The sequence below is a fragment of the Hypanus sabinus genome, assembly GCF_030144855.1.
Source record: "Hypanus sabinus isolate sHypSab1 chromosome 24 unlocalized genomic scaffold, sHypSab1.hap1 SUPER_24_unloc_3, whole genome shotgun sequence".
Classification (NCBI taxonomy): Eukaryota; Metazoa; Chordata; class Chondrichthyes; order Myliobatiformes; family Dasyatidae; genus Hypanus; species Hypanus sabinus.
In genome coordinates, this window is record NW_026778944.1 from 1,167,671 (window position 1) to 1,187,852 (window position 20,182).

Below are 20,182 nucleotides of genomic sequence, written 5' to 3' on the forward strand. Positions count from 1 at the left end.
ATCCCTCACACGAGGGGAGATTACAACAGTCACTGTTCACATAGGGAACCCTCCGACTGGGAGAGATTACAACAGTCACTGTCCAGATGGGGAACCCTCTCACGGGGAGAGATTACAACAGTCACTGTCCACATGGGGAACCCTCACACAGGGAGAGATTACAACAGGCACTGTCCACGTGGGGTCCCTCACACGTAGAGATTACAACAGTCACTGTCCACATGGGGAACCCTCACAACGGGGAGAGATTGCAACAGTCACTGTCCACATGGGGAACCCTCACACGGGGAGAGATTACAACAGTCACTGTCCATATGGGGATCCCTCACACGGGGAGAGATTACAACAGTCACTGTCCACATGGCAAATCCTCACACGGGGAGAAATTACAACAGTCACTGTTCACATGGGGAACCCTCACACGGAGAGAGATTACAACAGTCACTGTTCACATGGGGAACCCTCACACGGGGAGCGATTACAACAGTCACTGTCCACATGGGGAACCCTCACACGGGTAGAAATTACAACAGTCACTGTTCACATGGGGAACCCTCGCACGGGTAGAGATTACAACGGTCACTGTTCACATGTGAATCCTCACATGGGGAAGGATTACAACAGTCACTATCCACATGGGGAACCATCACAAGGTGGGAGATTACAACAGTCATTGTTCACATAGGGAGCCCTCCCACGGGAAGAGATTACGACAGTCACTGTCCACATGGGGAACCCTCACACGGCGAGAGATTACAACAGTCACTGTTCACACGGGGAACCCTGAGACAGGGAGAGATTACAACAGTCACTGTCCGCATGTCAATCCTCACATGGGGAGAGATTACAACAGTCTATGTTCACATGGGGAACCCTCCCACGGGGAGAGATTACAACAGTCACTGTTCACACGGGGAACCCTGAGACAGGGAGAGATTATAACAGTCACTGTCCGCATGTCAATCCTCACATGCGGAGAGATTACAACAGTCTATGTTCACATGGGGAACCCTCCCATGGGGAGAGATTACAACAGTCCCTGTCCACATGGGGAACCCTCGCACAGGGAGTGATTACAACAGTCTCTATTCACATGGAGAACCCTCACACGGGTAGAAATTACAACAGTCACTGTTCACATGGGGAACCCTCGCACGGGTAGAGATTACAACGGTCACTGTTATCATGGGGAACCCTCCCATGGGGTGAGATTAGAACAGTCACTGTCCGCATGGGGACCCCTCAGACGGGGAGAGATTACAACAGTCACTGTTCACATGTGAATCCTCACATGGGGAAAGATTACAACAGTCACTATCCACATGGGGAACCATCACAAGGTGGGAGATTACAACAGTCATTGTTAACATAGGGAGCCCTCCCACTGGAAGAGATTACAACAGTCACTGTTCACACGGGGAACCCTGAGACAGGGAGAGATTACAACAGTCACTGTCCGCATGCCAATCCTCACATGGGGAGAGATTACAACAGTCTATGTTCACATGGGGAACCCTCCCACGGGGAGAGATTACAACAGTCACTGTCCACATGGGGGAACCCTCACACAGGGAGAGATTACAACAGACAGTGTTCACATGGGGAACCCTCACACGGCGAGAGATTACAACAGTCACTGTCCACGTGGGGAACCCTGAGACAGGGAGAGATTGCAACAGTCACTGTTCACATGTGAATCCTCACATGGGGAGAGATTACAACAGTCTATGTTTACATGGGGAACCCTCGCACGGGGACAGATTACAACAGTCACTGTTACATGGGGAACCCTCACACGGGGAGAGATTAGAACAGTCACTGTCCACATGGGGAACCCTCACATGGGGAGAGATTACAACAGTCACTGTCCACATGGGGAACCCTCACATGGAGAGAGATTACAACAGTCACTGTTCACATGGGGAACCCTCACACGGGAAGAGATTACAACAGTCACTGTCCACATGGGGAACCCTCACACGGGAAGAGATTACAACAGTCACTGTTCACATGGGGAACCCTCACACGGGAAGAGATTACAACAGTCACTGTTCACATGGGGAACCCTCACTCGGGGAGAGATTACAACAGACTCTGTTCACATGGGGAACCCTCAGAACGGGGAGAGATTACAACAGTCACTGTTCACATGGGGAGCCCTCACACGGGGAGAGATTACAACAGTCACTGTTCACATGGGGAACCCTCTCACGGGGACAGATTACAACGGTCACTGTCCACATGGGGAACCCTCACATGGGGAGAGATTACAACAGTCAATGTTCACATGGTGAACTCTCACACGTGGAGAGATTACAACAGTCACTGTCCGCATGGGGAACCCCCACACAGGAAGAGATTACAACAGTCACTGTCCACGTGGGGATCCCTCACACGAGGGGAGATTACAACAGTCACTGTTCACATAGGGAACCCTCCGACTGGGAGAGATTACAACAGTCACTGTCCAGATGGGGAACCCTCTCACGGGGAGAGATTACAACAGTCACTGTCCACATGGGGAACCCTCACACAGGGAGAGATTACAACAGGCACTGTCCACGTGGGGTCCCTCACACGTAGAGATTACAACAGTCACTGTCCACATGGGGAACCCTCACAACGGGGAGAGATTGCAACAGTCACTGTCCACATGGGGAACCCTCACACGGGGAGAGATTACAACAGTCACTGTTCACATGGGGAACCCTCCCACGTGGAGAGATTACAACAGTCACTGTTCACATGTGAATCCTCACGCGGGGAGTGATTACAACAGTCACTGTTCACATGGGGATCCCTCACACGGGGAGAGATTACAACAGTCGCTGTCCACGTGGGGGTCCCTCACACGGAGAGATTACAGCAGTCACTGTCCACGTGGGGGTCCCTCACACGGAGAGATTACAACAGTCACTGTCCACATGGGGAACCCTCACAACGGGGAGTGATTACAACAGTCACTGTCCACTTGGGGAACCCTCACACACGGAGAGATTACAACAGTCACTGTCCACATGTGAATCCTCACATGTGGAGAGATTACAACAGTCACTATCCACATGGGGAACCCTCACAAGTGGAGAGATTACAACAGACACTGTCCACATGTGAATCCTCAGACGGCGAGAGATTACAACAGTCACTGTCCACGTGGGGAACCCTGAGACAGGGAGAGATTTCAACAGTCACTGTCCACATGGGGAACCCTCCCACGCAGAGATTACAACAGTCACTGTTCACATGGGGAACCCTCACACGGGGAGAGATTTCAACAGTCACTGTCCACATGGGGAACCCTCCCACGCAGAGATTACAACAGTCACTGTTCACATGGGGATCCCTCACACGGGGAGAGATTACAACAGTCACTGTCCACATGGGGAGCCATCACACGGGGAGAGATTACAACAGTCACTGTCCACATAGGGAACCCTCACAACGGGGAGAGATTACAATAGTCACTGTTCGCATGGAGAACCCTCACACGGTGAGAGATTACAACAGTCACTGTCGACATGGGGAACCCTCACAACGGGGAGAGAGTACAACAGTCACTGTCCACATGGGGAACCCTCACACGGGGAGAGAGTACAACAGTCTATGTCCACATGGGGATCCCTCACACGGGGAGAGATTACAACAGTCTCTGTTCACATGGGGAACCCTCACACGGGGAGAGATTACAACAGTCTCTGTTCACATGGGGAGCCCTCACACGGGGAGAGATTACAACAGTCACTGTCCACATGGGGAACCCTCACATGGGGAGAGATTACAACAGTCACTGTTCACATGGGGAACCCTCACACGGGGAGAGATTACAACAGTCACTGTCCACATCGGGAACCCTCACATGGAGAGAGATTACAACAGTCACTGTCCACATGGGGAGCCATCACACGGGGGGAGATTACAATAGTCACTGTTCGCATGGGGAACCCTCACACGTGGAGAGATTACAACAGTCACTGTCCACATGGGGAGCCATCACACGGGGAGAGATTACAACAGTCACTGTCCACATGGGGAACACTCACACGGGGAGAGATTACAACAGTCACTGTTCACATGGGGAACGCTAATACAGGGTGACAGTACAACAGTCACTGTCCACATGGGGAACCCTCACACGGGGAGAGATTACAACAGTCACTGTCCACATGGGAATCCCTCACACGGGGAGAGATTACAACAGTCACTGTTCACATAGGGAACCCTCCGACTGGGAGAGATTACAACAGTCACTGTCCAGATGGGGAACCCTCTCACGGGGAGAGATTACAACAGTCACTGTCCACATGGGGAACCCTCACACAGGGAGAGATTACAACAGGCACTGTCCACGTGGGGTCCCTCACACGTAGAGATTACAACAGTCCACATGGGGAACCCTCACAACGGGGAGAGATTGCAACAGTCACTGTCCAGATGGGGAACCCTCTCACGGGGAGAGATTACAACAGTCACTGTCCACATGGGGAACCCTCACACAGGGAGAGATTACAACAGGCACTGTCCACGTGGGGTCCCTCACACGTAGAGATAACAACAGTCACTGTCCACATGGGGAACCCTCACAACGGGGAGAGATTGCAACAGTCACTGTCCACATGGGGAACCCTCACACGGGGAGAGATTACAACAGTCACTGTTCACATGGGGAACCCTCCCACGGGGAGAGATTACAACAGTCACTGTTCACATGTGAATCCTCACGCGGGGAGTGATTACAACAGTCACTGTTCACATGGGGATCCCTCACACGGGGAGAGATTACAACAGTCACTGTCCACGTGGGGGTCCCTCACACGGAGAGATTACAGCAGTCACTGTCCACGTGGGGGTCCCTCACACGGAGAGATTACAACAGTCACTGTCCACATGGGGAACCCTCACAACGGGGAGTGATTACAACAGTCACTGTCCACTTGGGGAACCCTCACACACGGAGAGATTACAACAGTCACTGTCCACATGTGAATCCTCACATGTGGAGAGATTACAACAGTCACTATCCACATGGGGAACCCTCACAAGTGGAGAGATTACAACAGACACTGTCCACATGTGAATCCTCAGACGGCGAGAGATTACAACAGTCACTGTCCACGTGGGGAACCCTGAGACAGGGAGAGATTTCAACAGTCACTGTCCACATGGGGAACCCTCCCACGCAGAGATTACAACAGTCACTGTTCACATGGGGAACCCTCACACGGGGAGAGATTTCAACAGTCACTGTCCACATGGGGAACCCTCCCACGCAGAGATTACAACAGTCACTGTTCACATGGGGATCCCTCACACGGGGAGAGATTACAACAGTCACTGTCCACATGGGGAGCCATCACACGGGGGGAGATTACAATAGTCACTGTTCGCATGGGGAACCCTCACACGGTGAGAGATTACAACAGTCACTGTCCACATGGGGAACCCTCACACGAGGAGAGAGTACAACAGTCACTGTCCGCATGGGGAACCCTCACATGGAGAGAGATTACAACAGTCACTGTCCACATGGGGAGCCATCACACGGGGGGAGATTACAATAGTCACTGTTCGCATGGGGAACCCTCACACGTGGAGAGATTACAACAGTCACTGTCCACATGGGGAGCCATCACACGGGGGGAGATTACAACAGTCACTGTCCACATGGGGAACACTCACACAGGGAGAGATTACAACAGTCTCTGTTCACATGGGGAACCCTCACACAGGGAGAGATTACAACAGTCACTGTTCACATGGGGAACGCTAATACAGGGAGACATTACAACAGTCACTGTCCACATGGGGAACCCTCACACGGGGAGAGATTACAACAGTCACTGTTCACATGGGGAACCCTCACACAGGGAGAGATTACAACAGTCACTGTCCACATGGGGAACCCTCACACAGGGAGAGATTACAACAGTCTCTGTTCACATGGGGAACCCTCACACAGGGAGAGATTACAACAGTCACTGTTCACATGGGGAACCCTCACACGGGGAGAGAGTACAACAGTCACTGTCCACATGGGGAACCCTCACACGGGGAGAGAGTACAACAGTCACTGTCCGCATGGGGAGCCATCACACGGGGGGAGATTACAACAGTCACTGTCCACATGGGGAACACTCACACAGGGAGAGATTACAACAGTCTCTGTTCACATGGGGAACCCTCACACAGGGAGAGATTACAACAGTCACTGTTCACATGGGGAACGCTAATACAGGGAGACATTACAACAGTCACTGTCCACATGGGGAACCCTCACACGGGGAGAGATTACAACAGTCAGTGTTCACATGGGGAACCCTCACACAGGGAGAGATTACAACAGTCACTGTCCACATGGGGAACCCTCACACAGGGAGAGATTACAACAGTCTCTGTTCACATGGGGAACCCTCACACAGGGAGAGATTACAACAGTCACTGTTCACATGGGGAACGCTAATACAGGGAGACATTACAACAGTCACTGTCCACATGGGGAACCCTCACACGGGGAGAGATTACAACAGTCACTGTTCACATGGGGAACCCTCACACAGGGAGAGATTACAACAGTCACTGTCCACATGGGGAACCCTCACACAGGGAGAGATTACAACAGTCTCTGTTCACATGGGGAACCCTCACACAGGGAGAGATTACAACAGTCACTGTTCACATGGGGAACCCTCACACGGGGAGAGAGTACAACAGTCACTGTCCACATGGGGAACCCTCACACGGGGAGAGAGTACAACAGTCACTGTCCGCATGGGGAGCCATCACACGGGGGGAGATTACAACAGTCACTGTCCACATGGGGAACACTCACACAGGGAGAGATTACAACAGTCTCTGTTCACATGGGGAACCCTCACACAGGGAGAGATTACAACAGTCACTGTTCACATGGGGAACGCTAATACAGGGAGACATTACAACAGTCACTGTCCACATGGGGAACCCTCACACGGGGAGAGATTACAACAGTCACTGTTCACATGGGGAACCCTCACACAGGGAGAGATTACAACAGTCACTGTCCACATGGGGAACCCTCACACAGGGAGAGATTACAACAGTCTCTGTTCACATGGGGAACCCTCACACAGGGAGAGATTACAACAGTCACTGTTCACATGGGGAACGCTAATACAGGGAGACATTACAACAGTCACTGTCCACATGGGGAACCCTCACACGGGGAGAGATTACAACAGTCACTGTCCACATGGGAATCCCTCACACGGGGAGAGATTACAACAGTCACTGTCCACATGGGGATCCCTCACACGGGGAGAGATTACAACAGTCACTGTTCACATGGGGATCCCTCACACGGGGAGAGATTACAACAGTTACTGTGCACATGGGGAACCCTCACACGGGGAGAGATTACAACAGTCACTGTTCACATGGGAAAACTGATTTGCGGAGTGGTTACAATGAACCATTCAGATGTAGTGCAGTCAGACAGTGAGAGGTTACAACTGTGTGTGCAGGGCTGGAGAGGTTGTTACACCCAATGTTCTTCTTGTGATTTTTCAATTAATTTGATTCTCTCTAGGATCCCCGGAATAAACACAAGTTTAAAGTTCATACGTACAGCAGCCCCACCTTCTGCGACCACTGCGGCTCACTGCTGTACGGGCTGGTGCACCAGGGAATGAAGTGTAACAGTGAGTCCCAGATTTCTCTTTTTCTGGTCCTCTGTCTTGCACCCCACAGCATCACAAAGCGCTCACTCACCTTCCTACCGCCCTCGCATGTTCTCTCTGATACACACACACACCGACTCTTGGAATTAGACACACTCCATCACATATGCGAGGACTCTCTTTCTGTCACTGACACTCACACTGTCACAAACACACGCACCAGACTGTTTGCTGTCGGTGTGGTTTAACAGTTTCTATTCACTGACACACGTAAACACACACATACTGAAGCACACTCACAGTTGCACAAACGCACCCACAGATGCAGAAACTCACCAACTCTCTCTGTCACTCATACACTCATACAAAAATGCAAACTGTCTTTCTTGCCGATATTTTCAGCCGCCATCCACATGTCACTGCGCTATGACATGTAATACTCACCCGTCTGCATTCCTAGGATGAGATGTAATCACCCCGTGTGTTACTAGACTGTGAGCTGTAATTCCGCACGTTCTTTTCTGCCAGTGCGATGTGATCCCACCCCGTTCATTTCAGCCTGTGAAATATAATCAACACCATTATTTTCAGCTTGTGAGATGTAATCCCCACCCCATTCATTGCAGCCTGTGAAATATCACCATCATTCATTTCAGCCTGTGCGATGTAATCCACCCCCGTTCATTTCAGCCTGAGAGAGGAAATGCTCCTGTTCGTTTCAGCCTGTGCGATGTTATCCCCCGTTCGTGTCAGCCTGTGCGATGTTATCCCCCGTTCGTGTCAGCCTGTGCGATGTAATCCCCCTGTTCGTTTCAGCCTGTGCGATGTTATCCCCCGTTCGTTTCAGCCTGTGAGATGTAATCACCACTGTTCGTTTCAGCCTGTGCAATATAATGCCCATGTTCTTTTTAGCCTGTGAGATGTAATCCCCCGTTCGTTTCAGCATGTGCGATGTAATCCCATGTTCGTTTCTGTCTGTGCGATGTAATCCCCCTGTTCGTTTCAGCATGTGCGATGTAATCCCTCTGTTCATTTCAGACTGTGCGATGTAATCCCCCGTTCGTTTCAGCATGTGCGATGTAATCCCATGTTCGTTTCTGTCTGTGCGATGTAATCCCCCTGTTCATTTCAGCCTGTGAGATGTCATACCCTCTGTTCATTTCAGATGTGCAATGTAATCCCCCTGTTTGTTTCAGCCTGTGCGATGTAATCCCCAATTTGTGTCAGCCTGTGTGATTAAATCCCCCTGTTTGTTTCAGCCCTTGAGATGTAATCCCACCCCCGTTTGTTGCAGCCTGTGAGTTGTAATCCCCCCGTTCTTTTCAGCCTGTGAGATGTAATCCCCTCCGTTCATTTCAAACTGTGCAATGTAATCCCCCAGTTCGTATTAGCCTGTGAGATGTAATCCCCCTCGTTTATTTCAGCCTGAGATATAATCCCTCATTCGTTTCAGACTGTGCGATGTAATCCCCCATTCTTTTCGGCCTGTGAGATGTAATCCCCAATGTTCGTTTCAGCCTGTGAGATGTAATCCCCCCATTCATTTAATCCTGTGAGATGTAATCCCCCTGTTCATTTCAGCCTGTGAGATGTAATCACCCCATTAATTTCAGCCTGTGAGATGTAATCCCCCTGTTCATTTCAGCCTGTGAGATGTAATCACCCCATTCATTTCAGCCTGTGAGATGTTATCCCCCTGTTCATTTCAGCCTGTGAGATGTAATCAACCCCGTTCAATTCAGCCTGTGTGATGTGATGCCCATGTTCATTTCAGACTGTGCGATGTAATCCCCCCGTTCATTTCAGCCTGTTAGATGTAATCCCCCCATTCGTTTCAGCCTGTGAGATGTAATCCTCTGTTCTTTTCAGCCTGTGAGATGTAATCCCCTCTGATCATTTCAGACTGTGCGATGTAATCCCTCTGTTTGTTTTAGCCTGAGAGATGTAATCCCCCGATTCATTTCAGCCTGTGAGATGTAATCCCCCCATTCATTTCAGACTGTGCGATGTTACCCCCCCCCCCCATTCGTTTCAGCCTGTGAGATGTAATCCTCTGTTCTTTTCAGCCTGTGAGATGTAATCCCCTCTGATCATTTCAGACTGTGCGATGTAATCCCTCTGTTTGTTTTAGCCTGAGAGATGTAATCCCCCGATTCATTTCAGCCTGTGAGATGTAATCCCCCCATTCATTTCAGCCTGTGAGATGTAATCCCCCGATTCATTTCAACCTGTGAGATATAATCCTCCTGTTCATTTCAGCCTGTGTGATGTAATCCTCACCCCGTTCATTTCAGCCTGTGGGATGTAATACCCCCCCGCCCCGTTCGTTACAGGCTGTAAGATATAATCCCCCCCCCAACCCGTTCGTTTCAGCCTGTGAGATGTAATCATCCCCGTTCAGCCAGTGTGAGTGTAATCCCCCCATTCGTTTCAGCCTGTGAGATGTAATCCCCCGTACTTTTCAGCCTGTGAGATGTAATCCCCCGTTCTTTTCTGCCTGTGAGATGTAATCCCCCCATTCATTTCAGCCTGTGAGATGTAATCCCCCGTTCTTTTCAGCCTGTGAGTTGTAATCACCCCCATTCAGCCTGTGTGATGTAATCCCCCTTTTTGTTTCAGCCTGTGAGATGTAATCCCCCGTTCTTTTCAGCCTGTGAGTTGTAATCACCCCCATTCAGCCTGTGCGATGTAATCCCCCTTTTTGTTTCAGGCTGAGAGATGTAATCCCCCTGTTCGTTTCAGCCTGTCAGATGTAATCCCCCGATTCATTTCAGCCTGTGCGATGTAATCCCCCCGTTCGTTTCAACCTGTGAGATGTAATCCCCTCTGTTCATTTCAGACTGTGCAATGTAATCCCCCATTCTTTTCAGCCTGTGAGATGTAATCCCCTCTGTTCATTTCAGACTGTGCAATGTAATCGCCCTGTTTGTTTCAGACTGTGCAATGTAATCCTCAATTCATGTCAGCCTGTGCGATGTAATCCCCCTGTTTGTTTCAGCCCTTGAGATGTAAATCCACCCCCGTTTGTTGCAGCCTGTGTTGTAATACCCCAGTTCATTTCAGCCTGTGAAATGTAATCCCCCTGTTCGTTTCAGCCTGTGCAATGTAATCCCCCCGTTCATTTCAGACTGTGCGATGTAATCACCCCGTTTGTTTCAGCCTGTGCGATGTAATCCCCAATTTGTGTCAGCCTGTGTGATTAAATCCCCCTGTTTGTTTCAGCCCTTGAGATGTAAACCCACCCCCAGTTCGTTTCAGCCTGTGAGTTGTAACGCCCCATTCTTTTCAGCCTGTGAAATGTAATCCCCTCTGTTCATTTCAAACTGTGCAATGTAATCCCCCTGTTCGTATTAGCCTGTGAGATGTAATCCCCCTCGTTCATTTCAGCCTGAGATGTAATCCCTCATTCGTTTCTGACTGTGCGATGTAATCCCCCGTTCTTTTCGGCCTGTGAGATGTAATCATCCTTGTTCGTTTCAGCCTGTCAGATGTAATCCCCAATGTTCGTTTCAGCCTGTGAGATGTAATCCCCTCATTCATGTAAGCCTGTGAGATGTAATCCACCTGTTCATTTCAGCCTGTGAGATGTAATCCCCCCATTCATTTCAACCTGTGAGATGTAATCCCCCGTTCTTTTCAGCCTGTGAGATGTAATCAACCCCGTTCAATTCAGCCTGTGTGATGTGATGCCCATGTTCATTTCAGACTGTGCGATGTAATCCCCCCGTTCATTTCAGACAGTGCGATGTTACCCTCCCATTCGTTTCAGCCTGTGTGATGTAATCCTCCGTTCTTTTCAGCCTGTGAGATGTAATCCCCTCTGTTCATTTCAGACTGTGCGATGTAATCCCTCTGTTTGTTTTAGCCTGAGAGATGTAATCCCCCGATTCATTTCAGCCTGTGAGATGTAATCCACCTGTTAATTTCAGCCTGTGTGATGTAATCCCCGCATTCATTTCAACCTGTGAGATATAATCCCCCGTTCTTTTCAGACTGTGCGATGTAATCCCCCCATTCGTTTCAGCCTGTGAGATGTAATCCCCCGTTCTTTTCAGCCTGTGAGATATCATACCCTCTGTTCATTTCAGACTGTGCGATGTAATCCCCCTGTTTGTTTCAGCCTGTGCGATGTAATCCCCAATTCGTGTCAGCCTGTGCGATGTAATCCCCCTGTTTGTTTCAGCCCTTGAGATGTAAACCCACCCCCGTTTGTTGCAGCCTGTGAGTTGTAATCCCATAGTTCATTTCAGCCTGTGAAATGTAATCCCCCTGTTCGTTTCAACCTGTGCAATGTAATCCCCCCGTTCATTTCAGACTGTGCGATGTAATCCCCCCATTCGTTTCAGCCTGTGAGATGTAATCCCCCGTTCTTTTCATCCTGTGAGATGTCATACCCTCTGTTCATTTCAGACTGTGCGATGTAATCCCCCTGTTTGTTTCAGCCTGTGCGATGTAATGCCCCCGTTGATTTCAGCCTGTGAGGTGTAATCCTTCCCACGTTCATTTCAGCCTGTAAGAAGTAATGCTCTTGTACATTTCAGCCTGTGAGATGTAATTCCCCCTGTTCATTTCAGCCTGTGAAATGTATTCCCTCTGTTCATTTCAAACTGTGCAATGTAATCCCCCTGTTTGTTTCAGGCTGAGAGATGTAACCTCCCGTTCATTTCAACCTGTGAGATGTAATCCCCTCTGTTCATTTCTGACTGTGCAATGTAATCCCCCCGTTCGTTTCAGCCTCTGAGATGTAATCCCCCGTACTTTTCAGCCTGTGAGATGTAATCCCCTCAGTTCATTTCAGACTGTGCAATGTAATCGCCCTGTTTGTTTCAGCCTGTGCGATGTAATCCCCAATTCGTCTCAGCCTGTGCGATGTAATCCCCCTGTTTATTTCAGCCTGTGAGATGTAATCCCCCTCGTTCATTTCATCCTGTGAGATGTAATCCCCCTGTATCTTTCAGCCTGTGCGATGTAATGCCCCCGTTGATTTCAGCCTGTGAGGTGTAATCCTTCCCACGTTCATTTCAGCCTGTAAGATGTAATGCTCTTGTACATTTCAGCCAGTGAGATGTAATCATCCTTGTTCGTTTCAGCCTGTCAGATGTAATCCCCAATGTTCATTTCAGCCTGTGAAATGTAATCCCTCTGTTCATTTCAAACTGTGCAATGTAATCCCCCTGTTTGTTTCAGGCTGAGAGATGTAAACCCCCTCGTTCTTTTCAGCCTGATATGTAATCCCTCATTCGTTTCAGACTGTGCGATGTAATCCCCCATTCTTTTCGGCCTGAGACATGTAATCATCCTTGTTGGTTTCAGCCTGTCAGAGGTAATCCCCCTGTTCGTTTCTGCCTGTGAGATGTAATCCCCGCATTCATTTAAGCCTGTGTGATGTAATCCCCCTGTTCTTTTCAGCCTGTGAGATGTAATCCCCCCATTTATTTCAGCCTGTGAGTTGTAATTCCCCGTTCTTTTCAGCCTGTGAGATGTAATCACCCCCGTTCAATTCAGCCTGTGTGATGTAATGCCCATGTTCATTTCAAACTGAGATATAATCCTCCTGTTCTTTTCAGCCTGTGAGATGTAACCTCCCGTTCATTTCAACCTGTGAGATGTAATCCCCTCTGTTCATTTCATACAGTGCGATGTAATCCCCCCGTTCGTTTCAGCCTGTGAGATGTAACCTCCCGTTCATTTCAACCTGTGAGATGTAATCCCCTCTGTTCATTTCTGACTGTGCAATGTAATCCACCGTTCTTTTCAGCCTGTGAGATGTAATCCCCTCTGTTCATTTCTGACTGTGCAATGTAATCCCCCCCGTTCGTTTCAGCCTGTGAGATGTAATCCACTCTGTTCATTTCAGACTGTGCAATGTAATCGCCCTGGTTGTTTCAGCCTGTGCGATGTAATCCCCAATTCATGTCAGCCTGTGCGATGTAATCCCCAATTCGTGTCAGCCTGTGCGATGTAATCCCCCTGATTGTTTCAGCCCTTGAGATGTAAACCAACCCCCGTTTGTTGCAGCCTGTGAGTTGTAATCCCCCAGTTCATTTCAGCCTGTGAAATGTAATCCCCCCTGTTCGTTGCTGGCTGTGAGATATAATCCCCCCCCCCCCCCGTTGATTTCAGCCTGTGAGGTGTAATCCTTCCCACGTTCATTTCAGCCAGTAAGATGTAATGCTCTTGTACATTTCAGCCTGTGAGATGTATTTCCCCCTGTTCATTTCAAACTGTGCAATGTAATCCCCCTGTTTGTTTCAGGCTGAGAGATGTAATCCCCCTCGTTCATTTCAGCCTGATATGTAATCCCTCATTCGTTTCAGACTGTGCGATGTAATCCCCCATTCTTTTCAGCCTGTGAGATGTAATCATCCTTGTTGGTTTCAGCCTGTCAGAGGTAATCCCCCTGTTCGTTTCAGCCTGTGAGATGTAATCCCCCCATTCATTTAAGCCTGTGTGATGTAATCCCCCTGTTCAATTCAGCCTGTGAGATGTAATCCCCCCATTTATTTCAGCCTGTGCGTTGTAATTCCCCGTTCTTTTCAGCCTGTGAGATGTAATCACTCCCGTTCAAATCAGCCTGTGTGATGTAATGCCCATGTTCATTTCAAACTGAGATGTAATCCCCCCGTTCGTTTTAGCCTGAGATGTAATCCCCCCATCCATTTCAGACTGTGCGATGTTATCCCCCGTTCTTTTCAGCCTGTGAGATGTAATCCCCTCTGTTCATTTCAGACAGTGCGATGTAATCCCTCTGTTTGTTTTAGCCTGAGAGATGTAATCCCCCTGTTCATTTCAGCCTGTGAGATGTAATCCCCCGATTCGTTTCAGACTGTGAGATGTAATCCACCTGTTAATTTCAGCCTGTGAGATGTAATCACCCGTTCTTTTCAGCCTGTGAGATGTAATCCCCTCTGTTCATTTCAGACTGTGCGATGTAATCCCTCTGTTTGTTTTAGCCTGAGATGTAATCCCCCTGTTCATTTCAGCCTGTGAGATGTAATCACCCCCATTCAATTCAGCCTGTGTGATGTAATGCCCATGTTCATTTCAAACTGAGATATAATCCTCCTGTTCATTTCAGCCTGTGAGATGTAACCTCCCGTTCATTTCAACCTGTGAGATGTAATCCCCTCTGTTCATTTCTGACTGTGCAATGTAATCCCCCCGTTCGTTTCAGCCTGTGAGATGTAATCCCCCGTTCTTTTCAGCCTGTGAGATGTAATCCCCTCTGTTCATTTCAGACTGTGCAATGTAATCGCCCTGTTTGTTTCAGCCTGTGCGATGTAATCCCCAATTCGTGTCAGCCTGTGCGATGTAATCCCCAATTCGTGTCAGCCTGTGCGATGTAATCCCCCTGTTTGTTTCAGCCCTTGAGATGTAAACCAACCCCCGTTTGTTGCAGCCTGTGAGTTGTAATCCCCCCAGTTCATTTCAGCCTGTGAAATGTAATCCCCCCTGTTCGTTGCTGGCTGTGAGATATAATCCCCCCCCCCCCGTTCATTACAGCCTGTGAGATGTAATCCCCCTCGTTCATTTCATCCTGTGAGATGTAATCCCCCTGTATCATTCAGCCTGTGCGATGTAATGCCCCCGTTGATTTCAGCCTGTGAGGTGTAATCCTTCCCACGTTCATTTCAGCCTGTAAGATGTAATGCTCTTGTACATTTCAGCCTGTGAGATGTAATTCCCCCTGTTCATTTCAAACTGTGCAATGTAATCCCCCTGTTTGTTTCAGGCTGAGAGATGTAATCCCCCTCGTTCATTTCAGCCTGAGATGTAATCCCTCATTCGTTTCAGACTGTGCGATGTAATCCCGCATTCTTTTCGGCCTGAGAGATGTAATCATCCTTGTTGGTTTCAGCCTGTCAGAGGTAATCCCCCTGTTCGTTTCAGCCTGTGAGATGTAATCCCCCCATTCATTTAAACCTGTGTGATGTAATCCCCCTGTTCAATTCAGCCTGTGAGATGTAATCCCCCCATTTATTTCAGCCTGTGCGTTGTAATTCCCCGTACTTTTCAGCCTGTGAGATGTAATCACTCCCGTTCAAATCAGCCTGTGTGATGTAATGCCCATGTTCATTTCAAACTGAGATGTAATCCCCCCGTTCGTTTTAGCCTGAGATGTAATCCCCCCATCCATTTCAGACTGTGCGATGTTATCCCCCGTTCTTTTCAGCCTGTGAGATGTAATCCCCTCTGTTCATTTCAGACAGTGCGATGTAATCCCTCTGTTTGTTTTAGCCTGAGAGATGTAATCCCCCTGTTCATTTCAGCCTGTGAGATGTAATCCCCCGATTCGTTTCAGACTGTGAGATGTAATCCACCTGTTAATTTCAGCCTGTGAGATGTAATCACCCGTTCTTTTCAGCCTGTGAGATGTAATCCCCTCTGTTCATTTCAGACTGTGCGATGTAATCCCTCTGTTTGTTTTAGCCTGAGATGTAATCCCCCTGTTCATTTCAGCCTGTGAGATGTAATCACCCCCATTCAATTCAGCCTGTGTGATGTAATGCCCATGTTCATTTCAAACTGAGATATAATCCTCCTGTTCATTTCAGCCTGTGAGATGTAACCTCCCGTTCATTTCAACCTGTGAGATGTAATCCCCTCTGTTCATTTCTGACTGTGCAATGTAATCCCCCCGTTCGTTTCAGCCTGTGAGATGTAATCCCCCGTTCTTTTCAGCCTGTGAGATGTAATCCCCTCTGTTCATTTCAGACTGTGCAATGTAATCGCCCTGTTTGTTTCAGCCTGTGCGATGTAATCCCCAATTCGTGTCAGCCTGTGCGATGTAATCCCCAATTCGTGTCAGCCTGTGCGATGTAATCCCCCTGTTTGTTTCAGCCCTTGAGATGTAAACCAACCCCCGTTTGTTGCAGCCTGTGAGTTGTAATCCCCCCAGTTCATTTCAGCCTGTGAAATGTAATCCCCCCTGTTCGTTGCTGGCTGTGAGATATAATCCCCCCCCCCCCCGTTCATTACAGCCTGTGAGATGTAATCCCCCTCGTTCATTTCATCCTGTGAGATGTAATCCCCCTGTATCATTCAGCCTGTGCGATGTAATGCCCCCGTTGATTTCAGCCTGTGAGGTGTAATCCTTCCCACGTTCATTTCAGCCTGTAAGATGTAATGCTCTTGTACATTTCAGCCTGTGAGATGTAATTCCCCCTGTTCATTTCAAACTGTGCAATGTAATCCCCCTGTTTGTTTCAGGCTGAGAGATGTAATCCCCCTCGTTCATTTCAGCCTGAGATGTAATCCCTCATTCGTTTCAGACTGTGCGATGTAATCCCGCATTCTTTTCGGCCTGAGAGATGTAATCATCCTTGTTGGTTTCAGCCTGTCAGAGGTAATCCCCCTGTTCGTTTCAGCCTGTGAGATGTAATCCCCCCATTCATTTAAACCTGTGTGATGTAATCCCCCTGTTCAATTCAGCCTGTGAGATGTAATCCCCCCATTTATTTCAGCCTGTGCGTTGTAATTCCCCGTACTTTTCAGCCTGTGAGATGTAATCACTCCCGTTCAAATCAGCCTGTGTGATGTAATGCCCATGTTCATTTCAAACTGAGATGTAATCCCCCCGTTCGTTTTAGCCTGAGATGTAATCCCCCCATCCATTTCAGACTGTGCGATGTTATCCCCCCGTTCGTTTCAGCCTGTGAGATGTAATCCCCCGTTCTTTTCAGCCTGTGAGATGTAATCACCCCCGTTCGTTTCAACCTGTGTGATGTAATCCCCCGTTCTTTTCAGCCTGTGAGATGTAATCCCCCGTTCTTTTCAGCCTGTGAGATGTAATCACCCCCGGTCAATTCAGGCTGTGTAAAGTAATGCCCATGTTCATTTCACCCGGTGAGATGTAATCCCCTCTGTTCATTTAAGCCTGTGAGATGTAATCCCCCTGTTCATTTCAGCCTGTGAGATGTAATCCCCCCATTCATTTCAGCCTGTGAGTTGTAATCCCCCGTTCTTTTCAGCCTGTGAGATGTAATCCCCCGTTCTTTTCAGCCTGTGAGATGTAATCACCCCCGTTCTTTTCAGCCTGTGTGATGTAATGCCCATGTTCATTTAAACCTGTGACATGTAATCCCCTCTGTTCATTTCTGACTGTGCGATGTGATCCCCCCATTCGTTTCAGCCTGTGAGATGTAATCCCCCGTTCTGTTCAGCCTGTGAGATGTAATCCTCTCTGTTCATTTCAGACTGTGCAATGTAATCGCCCTGTTTGTTTCAGCCTGTGCGATGTAATCCCCAATTCGTGTCAGCCTGTGCGATGGAATCCCCCTGTTCAATTCAGCCTGTGAGATGTAATCCCCCCATTTATTTCAGCCTGTGCGTTGTAATTCCCCGTTCTTTTCAGCCTGTGAGATGTAATCACTCCCGTTCAAATCAGCCTGTGTGATGTAATGCCCATGTTCATTTCAAACTGAGATGTAATCCCCCCGTTCGTTTTAGCCTGAGATGTAATCCCCCCATCCATTTCAGACTGTGCGATGTTATCCCCCCGTTCGTTTCAGCCTGTGAGATGTAATCCCCCGTTCTTTTCAGCCTGTGAGATGTAATCAGCCCCGTTCGTTTCAGCCTGTGTGATGAAATCTCCCGTTCTTTTCAGCCTGTGAGATGTAATCCCCTCTGTTCATTTCAGACTGTGCGATGTAATCCCTCTGTTTGTTTTAGCCTGAGATGTAATCCCCCTGTTCATTTCAGCCTGTGAGATGTAATCACCCCCATTCAATTCAGCCTGTGTGATGTAATGCCCATGTTCATTTCAAACTGAGATATAATCCTCCTGTTCGTTTCAGCCTGTGAGATGTAACCTCCCGTTCATTTCAACCTGTGAGATGTAATCCCCTCTGTTCATTTCTGACTGTGCAATGTAATCCCCCCGTTCGTTTCAGCCTGTGAGATGTAATCCCCCGTTCTTTTCAGCCTGTGAGATGTAATCCCCTCTGTTCATTTCAGACTGTGCAATGTAATCGCCCTGTTTGTTTCAGCCTGTGCGATGTAATCCCCAATTCGTGTCAGCCTGTGCGATGTAATCCCCAATTCGTGTCAGCCTGTGCGATGTAATCCCCCTGTTTGTTTCAGCCCTTGAGATGTAAACCAACCCCCGTTTGTTGCAGCCTGTGAGTTGTAATCCCCCCAGTTCATTTCAGCCTGTGAAATGTAATCCCCCCTGTTCGTTGCTGGCTGTGAGATATAATCCCCCCCCCCCCCCGTTCATTACAGCCTGTGAGATGTAATCCCCCTCGTTCATTTCATCCTGTGAGATGTAATCCCCCTGTATCATTCAGCCTGTGCGATGTAATGCCCCCGTTGATTTCAGCCTGTGAGGTGTAATCCTTCCCACGTTCATTTCAGCCTGTAAGATGTAATGCTCTTGTACATTTCAGCCTGTGAGATGTAATTCCCCCTGTTCATTTCAAACTGTGCAATGTAATCCCCCTGTTTGTTTCAGGCTGAGAGATGTAATCCCCCTCGTTCATTTCAGCCTGAGATGTAATCCCTCATTCGTTTCAGACTGTGCGATGTAATCCCGCATTCTTTTCGGCCTGAGAGATGTAATCATCCTTGTTGGTTTCAGCCTGTCAGAGGTAATCCCCCTGTTCGTTTCAGCCTGTGAGATGTAATCCCCCCATTCATTTAAACCTGTGTGATGTAATCCCCCTGTTCAATTCAGCCTGTGAGATGTAATCCCCCCATTTATTTCAGCCTGTGCGTTGTAATTCCCCATACTTTTCAGCCTGTGAGATGTAATCACTCCCGTTCAAATCAGCCTGTGTGATGTAATGCCCATGTTCATTTCAAACTGAGATGTAATCCCCCCGTTTGTTTTAGCCTGAGATGTAATCCCCCCATCCATTTCAGACTGTGCGATGTTATCCCCCCGTTCGTTTCAGCCTGTGAGATGTAATCCCCCGTTCTTTTCAGCCTGTGAGATGTAATCACCCCCGTTCGTTTCAACCTGTGTGATGTAATCCCCCGTTCTTTTCAGCCTGTGAGATGTAATCCCCCGTTCTTTTCAGCCTATGAGATGTAATCACCCCCGGTCAATTCAGGCTGTGTAAAGTAATGCCCATGTTCATTTCACCCGGTGAGATGTAATCCCCTCTGTTCATTTAAGCCTGTGAGATGTAATCCCCCTGTTCATTTCAGCCTGTGAGATGTAATCCCCCCATTCATTTCAGCCTGTGAGTTGTAATCCCCCGTTCTTTTCAGCCTGTGAGATGTAATCCCCCGTTCTTTTCAGCCTGTGAGATGTAATCACCCCCGTTCTTTTCAGCCTGTGTGATGTAATGCCCATGTTCATTTAAACCTGTGACATGTAATCCCCTCTGTTCATTTCTGACTGTGCGATGTGATCCCCCCATTCGTTTCAGCCTGTGAGATGTAATCCCCCGTTCTGTTCAGCCTGTGAGATGTAATCCTCTCTGTTCATTTCAGACTGTGCAATGTAATCGCCCTGTTTGTTTCAGCCTGTGCGATGTAATCCCCAATTCGTGTCAGCCTGTGCGATGGAATCCCCCTGTTCAATT

The 20,182-nt window shown here is 48.6% G+C and overlaps 1 protein-coding gene across 6 annotated transcripts in view; it reads left to right on the forward strand.

Annotated features, from left to right (window-relative positions):
- The window catches only part of LOC132385502 (protein kinase C alpha type-like), a 425,476-nt gene that overhangs the window by 49,596 nt on the left and 355,698 nt on the right, over window positions 1-20,182 (forward strand). For all 6 annotated transcript variants that reach the window (XM_059957622.1, XM_059957616.1, XM_059957618.1 and 3 more), the window contains exon 4: window positions 7,562-7,673. In XM_059957622.1, the coding sequence (XP_059813605.1) occupies window positions 7,562-7,673 (112 nt within the window). The remainder of the gene's footprint in view (window positions 1-7,561; window positions 7,674-20,182) is intronic.